The sequence below is a fragment of the Macrobrachium nipponense genome, chromosome 35, assembly GCF_015104395.2.
Source record: "Macrobrachium nipponense isolate FS-2020 chromosome 35, ASM1510439v2, whole genome shotgun sequence".
Lineage (NCBI taxonomy): Eukaryota > Metazoa > Arthropoda > Malacostraca > Decapoda > Palaemonidae > Macrobrachium > Macrobrachium nipponense.
The window spans coordinates 5564892-5579891 of NC_061096.1; the positions used below are offsets into that span (position 1 = coordinate 5564892).

The 15000-nt window shown below is 34.3% G+C and overlaps 1 protein-coding gene across 1 annotated transcript in view; it reads left to right on the forward strand.

The window, feature by feature from the left end:
* Window positions 1-15000, forward strand: part of LOC135208404 (uncharacterized) — a 113529-nt gene that overhangs the window by 82263 nt on the left and 16266 nt on the right. Inside the window, exons 7-10 of the mRNA XM_064240538.1 lie at window positions 3213-3362; window positions 4319-4456; window positions 5825-6029; window positions 13814-13855. Of these exons, the coding sequence (XP_064096608.1) occupies window positions 3213-3362; window positions 4319-4456; window positions 5825-6029; window positions 13814-13855 (535 nt within the window). The remainder of the gene's footprint in view (window positions 1-3212; window positions 3363-4318; window positions 4457-5824; window positions 6030-13813; window positions 13856-15000) is intronic.

Here is a 15000-nt window from a genome sequence, read left to right on the forward strand (position 1 = left end):
CTCTCTCTCTCTCTCTCTCCAACTTGCAAGGGTAAACTGAGATTGAACGAGTTTATACCCATTTAAGTACTAAGTTTTTATGTGTCTCTTTACGATGCTATTTTGTCTGCCAGATTCAGAAATAAGTGATCAAGTACATATGTATCATAATGACTTCCTTACAGAAAAAGAGCGAGTTGATATACTGTTATTCATTATTATCTAGAGTTGGATTTATCACGTTTCGCCACCTTCCATCTTTTTTTTTTTTTTTGTGGGTCGGGGTTGGTGGGCGGCTGCTATATAAGGGTATTGCGTTAACATTTCTATTCGTCTTCGTTTAAAAGGAGAAGTAAGTGGCCTATGTTTGGGGTGCAATTGCAAATAATGATGATTTTAATTAGCGTAGGATCGATAGTTGCACAAGAACAACACCTGGAGGAGAGACAGAACACATACCAGAAGTCTAGCCAGACTTACGTGGATATCAGGAATTTGTCTTCTATTTTGACTGACAGAATAAGCTGGTAACTGTACAGTTTTATTCGTGTCCCATTGGAAATGAAAAGTGCCGTGTGGTGTGAATAATTCTTTTTGCTCCATAAACTCATATTTTTCGTTATTATTTAGGACACCACTTTGCTAAGACGGAGTCAACTGCTGAAAATAGACTGCACATCATCCCTGAATCAGCCGGTACCGATTTCGGTTAGATCTATTTATTACCCCGGTAATTTACCAGCCTTTAGTTTACGGGAAATTCATGAATTAACTTCTGTAAACTTAAGGCGCTGTCACACTAGCGAAATTTCCGTTGACTTTTGAATTTGACGTCGGCTTTTCATGTTTTGACGACGACTTTCTGGTGTCGTCGTCACGAATTTTGAAAACGGTACCGATCGAATTCAACCCATCGCTACCGTCGACTTTCTTGTGTGTTATTTCGGACAGCACGCATTTCAAGTCATCAGATGGAAGATGGAGTTCTTGGTACAGTGGACAAGATTGCCAGAACAGTTTTTGGTCGAAGATATGGGGGAGAGACGATGCTTATGGGGCCATAAGCATGATAGTTTCTTGAAAAAGGGTCTTAAATGAAAAAAATTACCAAGAGATCGCCATGCGACTCAAGGAAAACTTTCCTGGAAACTTGCTGCTCTTTCTAGCAGATAAGCCATGCTATAGCCTATCGTGAATATCAGATTGTTATATAGCTCCCACTTTTTTTTCTGCATTAGCAAATAATATAAAAGCAATTCTTTTAAAATTTTTGCAGTTACTCTAGCTTAATTTATAATACAGTCTGACTGTGGTTGTGTAAACAAGGTTACGAATAGCCTATCTAGGCTAGCCCTAGCTTATTTTTTTAAATAAAACTTTTCACGTCTTTTTAACCAGGACCGAACCCAAAGACTTTTTTTAATTCTATGCAGCATCATTAAACACATGCAAGCACGACCCACTAGTTGCTTTGTTATAAAGCATAGTTGTTTTATCATTCCGGGAAGTCACCGCTCAGATGGTTTGTTTACGTTTTGACGACGACAACCACGGTATGAAGAAGAACGTGTGTGTGACAACCAGAGTACGGAATGACGTCGACTTCTTTGGAAAGTCGACGACAACTCAGAAAAAGTCGACGGAAATTTCAGCTAGTGTGACAGCCGCGCCTTTACTTAAGTGTGTGAGTTTTGTGAGCCACTCGTCCCTTACGGACTATTTTAAAAAATTCTTCAGATAATACTGATAGTATTTATGCACACATACATAAATGCACTGATTACAAATCAAGTATGTAAATTCTGCTCGTCCTAGGAAGTATTGCTAATTTTTAGTTACTCTAAACATTAGATTTAATTTAGAGCTGTAATTTATATTATTAAACAAAGCATTGAAATCCTTTCGTTTTCCCACAAGAAAATTTTTGCTAAGAATGTTTCGGGTTCGTCGGTCAATGGTAGCAATGAGAAATATAATTAGTAAATTAGTAGTGCCAGGTCTTCAAGGCAATACATCATTTTTTTTCAACATTTCTGCCAGAAATGGTGGTGGGTCCATGTTCCCTAATAGTGGTAGTTGTGACGTGGACCATCGACGGTTGGTCTCTTGTTTGTCACTTTTTCATGAGATGTATTTCAACAGAGATCTTTGACATTCGCAATTGATCTCTGATTCCCTTTATTTGCCGAGAGAAACCATATTCGCTGAACAGCAGCACCAATATGCAGTAAATGTGCCTCGCTGTCGAACTTCTCAGTTACAGAGATCCTTAACTCCTCACACAGTTGGACTGTGGAACAGCCTCCCAGAGGATGTCGTGCAATTGGAACTTCATTGCATTACTACCCTAATACTTTTCATGCATTTTAATAAATGTTTATCTATTTACTAATTTATCAACTTATTTTTTTAATAAGTGGGATCTCTTCTTTTTGTATTTCCCTTTACCTCCCCTTCCGTCTTCCTAATAAACACCATGTTCTTTGGAAGCTTGAATTTCAAGTTAATGGCCGCTGTGGGCTTGTTCCATGTGAATAGGCTTCATCTTTTCTAATAATAATAAATAATAATAATAATAATAATAATAATAATAATAATAATAATAATAATAATAATAATAATAATAATTATTATTTTTTATCATTATTATTATTATTATTATTATTATTGTTATTATTATTATTTTGTTCTCATGTACACAGGTCACAGTAAAATTATATAATTTTACTCTGATGCCTTCCACTGAAGTTGTTTTTATATTGGAAACATTTTCTATTACGGCCGCCATGTCACGAGACAGTGACGTCATAATGCATTTGATTATACCTACTATATTTAACGACAAATATAATTGTTACTTTCACCAGATATTCATACATTTGCAACAGTAAACCGGGCATCTTAATTTCTCGACTTCTTCCCAATTATTAGGTACGTTTCTCACAACGAAACGTTTTACAACAAACTCATTACCTTGTAGAATCCCGTTTCCTTCTTCAGCGATAATGCCATAAATACAACACCGTCTCAAAGAAGAATACCCTCTTTATCGATGGAAAAACAGTGAAACAGGAGTTCCCGAAAGATTAAGCTCTTGATGTCATTTTTACCAATATAACTTAGCATTAGACTTTTTAACCGTCTTTCAATATTGAATAATTATAATGACAAAAATCTGACGGAAGCATTGGCGATCCTTGAACTGCTAAATCTTATTGTTTTTTACTTTTCAGAGATGATGTTTGCCCGGTACATCTGTGTTGTGGTAGCTGTCATTTGGGTTATCGCCTCTGTTCCTGGAATACCCATACTGGCATCCGGTTCCGTTTTTTACAACCGTTGTCCTAACTACCGCCGCGTGCCCGAGTGGCTCATTGCTCACGGTAAGTATTACTTGGAAACCGCTTCCTTGGCGGCAAACTTGAAATAATCTGACACAATTTACTTAGGCACTTAATTGCGATATTCAGAGCTCCGCTTTTCTAATGCCAATTGAAAGAACTATCATTATTCGAGTGATGTAGTCCCTTTCAGTCTCTCCATCACGATTAACAGGTGAACTATTTCTTGAAGGTCAAAGAAATTATCTTCAAATGATATTATCGTTCGTTAACTAAAACTATGATTACAAAGCTAGTAATTAAGTGATAAAAAGGCCACACATTACCTGGAAGCATATAAACAAAAACAGCCACTGCAAAATGTGTAATGCATTTGTATGTATGTTAGGCCGCAGAAAAGTTTTAAATCATTATCCCAATGCCTATATGGAATTAATGATTCAGAGAGACAAACTATGCTTTAAAAATCGATCCATCAAAAACTGAGAAAACTTCCCTTGGGCACTGTCTAACAATGAAAATTTTCTATCGCCAAGCAACGATGGGTTATGATTTTTGAACAATAATAAACATTTATCGCGTGGCTTTTATTAGACAACACTATACACTTATCTGACAGCTATAATAGATTAAAAATGAATTAATAGAATTTTTAGCTGACTTAAAATCTGTAGTTTTCGCCTCGCTTCTGATGGAATGATCACCTTTGATTTATAACAGAAAAATGCTTTCCACAATGCTATTGTAGCACTAGATTATTATGAAGTGTGCTGTAAGCTGATAACCATCCTTAATAAATATGAATACCACTTTTTATATGTATTTTTGTCAATAAATACCAACGGCAACATCCAATACATTTTAAGAAGAAATGTATTATCATAAACAGTATTGTTTTTAGCCAGTCATTTGACAGAGAATGAGCTTTTTTAGGTTAAGCTGTAAGTTTTGACAAAGGTAATTTAATATCACATTCCTTTTTCGTTTTTTCGTGGCAGGTACTGTCCTGATGTTCAGTGCCGCTGCCCTAATCGGTGGATGGCTTGTGGGCAGAGGGCAAGAAACTAAGAGGCGACTCCTTTTCCTTATTCCATCCATGATCATCATCACGTTCTTGCTCATCTGGCCTATCGTTGGTAAGTTGGTCATCATCGCACTTCAAAACCGTAGACTTTTTTCAGATATACTGCTAATTTCATATTTTTTCCCTCTTCCAGTCTAAGGCAGCTATAGTTATTTTGCTTGCCTGTTAGGGCGCATTACATTTGGATCATCAAGTATAACTGTTGAATGTATTCTCTTTTATACAACATCAGTATTGTTCGAAAACGAAACTGCTTAAACAACAAAAACAAAGAAGTATGGTCAGTGAGAATTGGAAACTCAAAATCGAAATAAAGCCAAACGGCCTTTTCAGGATTTATCAGTAACCGAATATTCACTTTATAGACAACGTCACATCTGAACCAAAGACAAATGCATATCTTTCCGTAAGTAACAATTACATCCATTTAGGTCGGTAGTTATGCTTGTTGGATCAAATTACTCCACCGAATCCATTAACAACTTTTTGAATTATGTTGCGAGCAAAAAAAAAAAAAGATGATGTGCCCTGTTTATAAAAGCCACTGAATACTGTACACGCCGCTCCCCTCCCCATTCAAATAATTTCTTAAAATATATTTATATTATTGATGCATTGTTTATTAAGGTTTCACAGCCTTACCAGCGCAATTATTTCCGTCTTGAATTTACAATACATTATCATAGAAGTAATTTACGAGGGATTTTTTTCAATTGAAATAGAAATTCCTTCAGTGTTCTACACCAGTGTAGAATTGACTATGTGTGGTCTTTTTTAAATGATCTAATAATACTCATGGAGTCAATTTCTTAGTATTGCTCTTCAAAAATGACTTATACAAGCCATTCAAGTTGAACTAGAATTCATCATGTTTCGTGTTCTTTGATACATTATACTATTCTCTTATTCTATATAATCATTCTTAAGGACTTTACATTCCTATACGTTTGTACTCTTACCCCGCTGTCGGTTTCTTTTCATTCCAGTGCTGATTCCTCCCAAATCTGTTTGCTTCTCACTCACGAGATTTCTTTCTTTGTTGTAGGTTTTACGAGTCTCAGTCTTCTCTCATGGGAAATTTGCTATTCGTTACAGACGTTTCTTGTCGTGATTTTTGTTTTAGAACATTTCTTCCTTAATCAAGGCTTTGTCTCCCTATAAGACTGCCTTTTCTTGTTTTCCTTTTCACTCATGGGACAGGTCTCCCTCACTTTCAGTTTGAGAAGTCTTCCTTTCAATTCTAGGTAGGAAATTTTCCCCCTCGATGACACGGCTGCTTGGGATCTTTTTCCTTCACGAACAATGTTTTCCCCTAATACACATTCTCTGTCTTTCTTTACTCTTGGAAACTTTCTTCTCCTATTCAAAGCTTTATTTGTCTGCCTTAATATTAATTCAGGGGGTTCTTCATTCTCCACAGGCTTTGCTTGGACGGACGAAGCCAGGACGGCCATGCTTAAAGATGCGGAGGCCGAGAAAACCGGCTGCACTCGAGAGTTCGTGACTGGCGTCCTCATTACCTCGGCAATCTACTCGATCCCGATTTTCATCTTTGGATACATCATTTGCTTATTCATTCTGAGTTTATGCGTTGCGACTGTCACCATCACCGTCATGTTTAGTTTGTACGCAAGAAACGGTTTATCTACTCGCTGAAACCACTTACTTAGTTATGTAGATTAGACTTAGTGTAGAAGAAGCGCCGGCGCAAATACTAATTCAATGGCCAATGAATATTTCTTCATAGAGCAAGATGATAACTTATTTTTTTAGGTCGTAACCTCAATGAAAAATTCGATTTGCATTCAGCCAGATTCGTTAGGAAATCAACAAGTTTTCACTGAGAAGCTGAATAGCACCACCTCACTACCACAGGATGATGCACAGAAGTAGAGTTTCCTCAGATGCTGCCTGAACAGCGTTGCTGCCTTATATCTGGAAGGATTTAGCCATCGTATCGAAGGATTACGGTCTGTTTTGTATCAAGTGTAAGGTCATTTAGAATCCTGAGCACAAAAACTGATCTCGTCCATTTTCCTACTACTGGTTGCTTATGAAAGTTATCTCATCAACTCCTAAACATTTGGGATCAGATAAGCAGGCATTGCTTATTGACAAGGGCAATCGTATCGATAGTTAGTGAAACAATATCGAGTTAGACTGGGAACGATAACTTCGAGAAGTGCCTCCCATCGGTAGAGCAAAGGAGCCCACGGGAGCAAAAGAAAGCCCCTAGGAATCTCTACGTATTTATTTTACACTGAAACATAATGTTTAAGAAATCTGAGACACTCACTCCAAGGCACCATTCCAGTTGTTAAGCTAGGTAGCTCTTGCAAGAGGGAAATTATCAGACGGGATAAGAATGTCCAGTGCAGTTACATTGCGTTTGTAAAGTTATGGTAACTCTCGAATAATTCTTCTCTTTCTTCACTAATCCCCCGTGGTTCATGCAAATACTCATTACCGAATCATGTTTCAGATGGTGTTAATTCATCCCTAAAGATTTTCTTGTATACACTTTCTCTATGCATCAACTCCTTTATGACGTCATTTTCCGTTAATAAGAGAAGCACATATCTGCTGCAAATATGTGCAGTGCAAAAACTGACCTTACCCGTGTAATGAGGTGCTGATTTATTATTGCATTATGAGCTGTTCTGAAATTAGTACATGTAATTAGAAGTACAATATAAACATTAGGAACTAGTGAAAGCTGGTATTATCTTCAGAAAGGAAGAGCAGAGATATTTTGTGCTATATGAAGCTGATGCCTTCTTTTACAGATTGTGATAAATTATGTTGAATATTTAATGACGCTTCCTTTTGTAGACTCACTCGCACGGGCCATTTGTTTTCAGCGTTTGGGACCCTCCTCCTCGTTGCACATACCGAGTAGGAAAAACACTCATTGTTTTCAATTAAATTGCAGAGGAGGTTGGAGGTTGGTAGAAAATGAATGCATGATAGATTACATAGTAAAGGATGGAGGTTTAATTGTATTAGAAACGTGCGTACTTAAACAAACCACTGGATGCCAAATTACGATGTTTTTTCTTTTTATTTTATTAGAATGAAACAGGTCGCAAAAATCTCTGTATATGCCAGAAGTACCAGAAGTCGTCAGATTATCGTTTCTAGCTTTCATATGTGTCTTAAAAGCATATGAAAAAGTTTCCGTTGCACATGCACAAATGTATGCATTATGTTAAAATATAGATATGCAGACACATATACTGTGAACATATGTACGACATATGCAAGCATAGATATCTTTCTAAGGGAATCCAGATAATATGTCACTAATAATTTTGTATCATGGAAGACATATCCAACTATATTATTACTCCATCTTTGGAATTAAGGTTTCCTAAACTTAAAGCAATACACACAACACACACACACACACACACATACACAGACACACACACACACAAACACACACACACACACACAGATAAATGCTATTCGTGCCTATATTTACGTTTAGCATTCAGCCAGTCATCGTCCACTGGGAGAGCAACTGAATAAAGTTTCAGAACTTTAGACTAACAATTTATTCAGGTTGCATATATCGGACAGCAATGGATTACTTCTTCAGCTGGCGCTGACCTAGTTTCCATCTATTGCCTGAAATGTTCTAATTCATGTTGTCAATTAAGATTCATTATATTAAGTTAGAAAATGTCAAGATTAGTCTGGCCAGTCCACCATCTATTGAAAGGGTACTCAGTTTAACAAATAATATGACCTACTTTCACTGTTATGTTATAATGCACATTCCTGATGCTTCCCCTGAGTGTCGTTATTTTCCCTTATTACGACATTGGCTATTTTTATCTATTTATTAAATCTGCGAAAAATTACTTAATTCAGCGAACCTTTGATTCCCCTCCTTCCTACATCTTTCGTTCTCGCTCGCTTGAATTTAGTTCTATGGCCTTTGTCTGTCCATGTTTTCTCTGAGACCCGGTTTTTTCCCCTTTTATTGTTTAGGTCATTGGTAGGAGAGATTATGGCAGTCCTGAGTACTTTTGCAATTGCTTGCTAGGCCATTCTGTCTTGTAATATTCTCTGGAAAGAGAAGTGTACAGGGCATAATAATTATATTGTTTTATCAGTACAGGGAAATATTAAAAGAGACGAGAGAAATTATGCTATTTACAGGGACGTCTTAAGTAGGTATTTCATATAAAACTTATGTAAAATAAACGAGATTGTCTCATTAGGCTTGCTGGCTGAATCATTTTCTGTATCATGGTCCTATCACAGATAAAAGGACTCATCTCCCATTCGACTCCAACTCACGATACTTGATTGAATACCCAGTCTTCAGGAGAGCCTAACGACGACTAACAAGGTCGTTCTTGTGCACCTGTTTATACCATGGGTTTGCAAGATAGTACTTGGAAATGGTGACGTGTCAACGGGCCATTTGATCTGATGACATCGGACGTTTCGTAAATGGTATTACTACTAGACTCATGCAAAGAGTTCCATGTAATGCAACTTGTGGGGGTGTCTGGCATCATCGTTCATAGATACCAAACATTGCATTATACTTTAGGAGTCCCGCTCGGATCAGCTGGTATAACGAGGCTCATCCTTTCAGGTTCTTTATATTATGTGGCTCATTGTTCAAGGTTTATCTACCTTGTAGACCCTACTAACGTATCCTTTATTATTTTGATAATCGACAGAGTTGTTCTTCATTTTCAATTTATCTTGAAAATATTTACCAGTGTATATTCTGTTGGTTTGTTGATCTTGCCGGAAGCGGCTGCCATTTAAGTGGTGCCTTCATTTATCTGGTACTAGCATTAGGAAGCCATCAACAGTCCTTCATCCCTCCTATCGAGCTTGAGTTCAGTGGTCATGTTGCCATTTGTTGAATTTTTCCTCATTAGGGTATAAAAAGTATCTTATTTTTAATTTGTTAATATGGGCAAGTTTTCACGGTCTATTACATATATTTTCCCCTAACGTATAGGTCCTCTCGTTTATTCCATGTTTAGCTTTTCTCTTCATTGATAGCTGATCCTTTTCATCCCTCTCCAGGGAAGCTTTCCCCTCTTGTAAAGTAATGCTATTTTACAATAGGGTAGTTTGTTATTGGTATTTACACTGATACAACTCTAACGATTCGGTATTCATTATGATGAAAAAAAAAAATTAGCTTATATTAGTGTACGAAAAATATTGCCTTAGTCTTTGGATTTCGGCAGATTTGATAATTGGAACAGTAAACATATATGTTTCTTTCTCTCATCCTCCATTTGTCGATTTTAGAATTGGTATGCACAGGTACTTAGTCATTTGATTTCCCTCACTTTTGCTGGGGTCAATCTGGGTTTGGCTTGGTCACAGGCAGGAAGATTTTGGCAAGAGAAAAACGTACGTATTTGCCTTGATTAATCAATCATCCTCTTTCCAATATATACAGCTAACTAATACTGGCAGCTGTGAGTACAAAGGATAAACCTTTCATTTGATCATAACGTTGAGGAAGAGCTTGCATGGGTCTGGAAGCAAATATTCTCCTGACAGACAGCTGGATCTCAGCCACCCCTATAACTGAACTTGGCAGTTTGGCTTCCTCATCTAATGTAATAGTGCCAGAATTTGTAGAACCCATTAGTATCATCAGGCACAACCCAAAAGAGCTATATTTTTGCCCACCTCACAAGAACCAATGAAATATTTTGTCCCTTCATCAAACATTATAAGCTACTAGCTGTGGCTGACAGCGGAAAGCTAATCCTGATTACTTCTGTCTTTGCATTTAGAATCATATCTCTATTCTAACTTTTCTTGGTCCTCAATGAATGACTGTTAAGATACAGTATGTGAACTTACATACTTGTCTTTGTATCATTCATCATCGAGGTTAGTATATGTTTTGCATACTTGTAACAAGCAGTAGCGCATTGCATCTCATTTTTGCCCCTTTTATCTGTCTCCATTGAAAAGTTTCTTCCCTCCCGGAAATGACAAATTGCATGCCACCTAAAGGTTTTGAGTTTAAGGAAAAATATACTTTCAGTGGAAATATCAGTAGGATTTGGAGACAATCCGACAGCTTACAACTCTAACATTATCTATTTGAACAGATTTTTTTAAACCTTGAGTCCTATTTTCTCGAAGAATTCCTTGACGTTCATGTATTCTCAACCGGAAAGAACGTCTGGTCAGGTCGTCTAAAGGATTCCAGGCCCCAGCTGAATAGAGAAAAAGTCCTTTCCAGGTGGAATCTTGTTAACAAGATCTTCATTACCTTGTGTTGAAAATTTTTAGTGTTTATATTAAATAAATTGCTTTTCATATGGAAGCATCATGATACTTTGTGCCAAAAATATATGGTACCCATAGACCGAAGTTCATGCAGGCAATTACATACACGCGCACACGCAAACACACACATAAACAGACACGCGCGTACACACACACACACACGCACACACACATATATACATATCCATTTATATATAAATGAATATATATATATAGATATCTATATATATACATTTATGTATAAATGAATATATATATATTATATATATATATTATATATATATATAAATATATGCGTGTCTGTGTATGTGTGTGTGTGTGTGTGTGTATAACTGAATCACGGAAGTTTGGAACATGATAAATGCATAAATAAAGGTATAGCCAGAAAGGAAAGCGAATCACTGGAGTAGCTGCAGTGTTTCATTCTCCTTCGTGGCTTATACCTTCATATATATAATTAATAATTATATAGATATATAATATATCTATATATTTATATATATATATAGGTATTTAAGATAGATATATATATATATATATATATATAGATAGCCATTATATATGATATAGATATATATATATATATATATATATATATAAGATACTATGATATATATATAATATATATATATATATCATAATATTAATATAGATATACTTATATATATATATATGATATATATATATATATATAGATAATAAATAGATATATATGTATATATATATATATACATTAGATATATATATATATAATAATAATATTGTTATATATATAATAATTAGATATATAATATATATATATATATAACATAAATATATATATATATATATTATATTTATATGTATGTATGTATGTATGTGAATAACTTGATCACGAAATATATAAAATGTGATGCTATGTATAAATAAAAGTGATGCCACGGAGGAAAATGAAAAGACGAGAATTGCCAAGAGCTTTCGGTCTACACGACCCTTTCCTTGAGGCACAAATGATCAGAACACAACAAAAACCTAGAACAAGCAGGCTAAGTATCCAAACTGACATTACTGGATTAGAATAAGGTCCAATTCACTCTAAAGGAACGAAAAAACGCCTGTGGGCAAGATTAGAGACTTTTAAAGGAGCCACCCACACTTGGTCAACAAATAATTTAGTTAGAAAACAATACATTTTTGAAAAATAAGGAGGCATATACGACTTAGTAAAATCCCGAAAATTAGATTAAGGATTTAGGCACGATGCCTTGTCATGGCAATTTTATTCGTAAAAAAATACTTAGCCTACTTGTACTATGTTTTTTCTCTGTTCTGATCAGTTGTGCCTCAAGTAAAGGGTCGTGTAGACCGAAAGATCTTGGCAATTCTCGTCTTTTCATTTTCCTCCGTGGCATCATCTTTATGTATGTATGTATGTATGTATGTATGTATGTATGTATGTATGTATGTATGTATGTATGTATGTATGTATAATTATAAACATGTACTTGCATACATAGTATATATTTATGTGTATATGTGTATGAAAGGCCTACAATATGCGCATAGTATATGAGTCTGTGCCTCTATGTGCATATATATATGTACTGAGATTTTACGCAAACATTTGACCTTTTGTCATGTGCTGTAGAAATTAAACGGTAGTAATGATCTCTTCCTTATTTTTATAGACATTTCCGTTTTTATAGAACTTTGCTGTACAGTAAAGTTTTCATTTATGTTCACGTCATAGTTTTTTACCTATTGAATAATCAGCAACTTACTGTGTAGTATTCTCTTCAAAACTCGAGCATTGATGTTCTAGTAACCAGGTGGAATTGAATGCCATAGATTAGTTTTTCACGCATGTACATAGAATACATTGAAATAGGTTGTATGTACATAAATAAAATGTTTTTTATGAAAATGCATGTGTTTCAATAAGTCCTAGAACTGTAATAACCTAATGATGTTATGAGGAATGAACAATTTTACAGTTTTTTCTTCTTTTTTTCCCTTTCGTGCATTAACAGTATGTACCCTCTTTTCGTAAGAGTAAGTTTTGTATACACTGTACGCCAATATGATACATAATTTGTTTTATCGGCTGATTTTCATTCACACTTTGCACGCTCAGTGGGTAATTTGATTAGCAACAATTCTGCAATCGTGGATTGCACTTTGTATTGCAATAATTATTTATAATGAGCATTTTGCTGTCGTTATGTGCAAACTTGATGTTACTTTTATCCTATTGCACTTCTGGAACCTTGGCACAATTTTGAATGTTGCTTGGTTGGTATTTATCGTGTACCTAATGTATTATTTTGCACTTTAATACTCAAGCTTCAACCTTTGCTGTGCATATTCAAAAAGTAATTAAACTTTCAATGCTGTTTAATCTTTACATTATCTTACCTATGTTCTTTCAGGATATACTCTTTAAAATTAGATACTTGAGATGCAAAGTAAGAATTCCGCTCATCAAAACTTATTGCATTTTGATTTTCTCCATAGATGGAATCTTTGTCATTCTTTCTCCCGCGACCCTCTTCTCATTTAGACCGAAGGGTCGACAGGATTATTCAAAATCGGAAGCGCAAGTAATGATCCGATAAATAGATATTACATTTCTGATACATAGTCATACGTTAAGTATCTGAATACTTATATTATATTAGAGAGAAAAGGCCTATGAATTAAGGATATCGTTGTATTAGGTTTTTGAGATGTAAAATGTACTCATTTCTTTCCAATAACAATTCTCAACTCCAGGGGTGCTGAGCTCACTACAATGTATGTTCTTCCTCAAACTTTTCCCAACCAATGAAGGGTAAATTATAAGATTATATGAAAGTAATGACAGCCCAGTGGCGAAATGGATTGACAAGGCCCATATATATATTTGTATATATATATATATATATATATATTATATATATATATATATATATATATATACCTATATAATATATATATATATATATATATATATATATATATATATATGAAGCCTAGTTTCATAGTGTAACTTATTAAACCTAACCTGTTTTAATCTATGTTCCACAGATCTAAAGGATGTATATTGACCTCAATAATTAGAAAAAAATTAATTGTTGTATTTTTTTCTGATACTTTTCAGACCTTGGCCTAGCCTCCCCAAAATAAGTCTTGCATCCCTCCCGTAAGTAAAACAGTTTGGATCTTGAGTATATTTATCTGTGATTGACGTATTATTTGTTTTACAGTGCAAGGTAACTATAGTAACCAGTAAAGAAACTTCTGTTTTTCAAGAATACATCAAAATTATATATATATATATATATATATATAGTGACAGATAGATAGATATATAGATAGTTAAACATAAATATAATTCATCGAAATTTAAGAAAAAAGGAATGCTATATAAAATCAAATCTACCTGTAAAATTATAAAACAATACATACATGTTTGTATACAATGTTAAACACACACATTATATATATATATATATATATATATATATATATATATATATATATATATATTACATATATGTATGTATGTATATATATATATATATATATATATATATATATATACATATATATGTGTATGTATATATATATATATATACATATATATGTATGATATGTATATATATATATATATATATATATATATATATATATATATATATATATGTATATATATATATATATATATATATATATATATATATATATATATTTAGGTAATGCCACAAAAGAAAATGAAAAACGAGAACTGTCGAGAACTTTCGGTCTTAACGACCCTTTTCAAAAGGTAAGACTGACCAGAACAACAAGAAACACAGGACAGGTAACCATGTACAAGTGGACATTACAGGATTAATTAAAGGTCCAATACACTTTAAAGAAACGAAAAAATGCCCGTGGGCTAGATTGAAGATTTGAAAGCAGCCACCCACACACGGTCACAGTTAATTTAGTCAGAAAACAATACATTTGGTTTTAGAAACAATGAGGCATATACAAACGGACAGTACAAAATTTGCAAAATCCAGAAGACTAGATTAAGGATTTAAGAGCAGTCAAACTCACTGGTCGAAGGCAAGTTAATTCGAATAAACAATACACTTTGTATTAGTAACAACATGCATTTACAAAAGTGTTCACACGATGAGTGAGAAATCAACATAAGATATAAATATAGCGAGGATGAGAAAAAAAATTAACGTCCTGCATAAACATTTAAATAAATATATGAGTTCAAATGGTACAATCCAAGTAAGATTTAGTTTTTTTATTAGTGATTTGTGTAATTGCTGATTGGAATTAACTCAG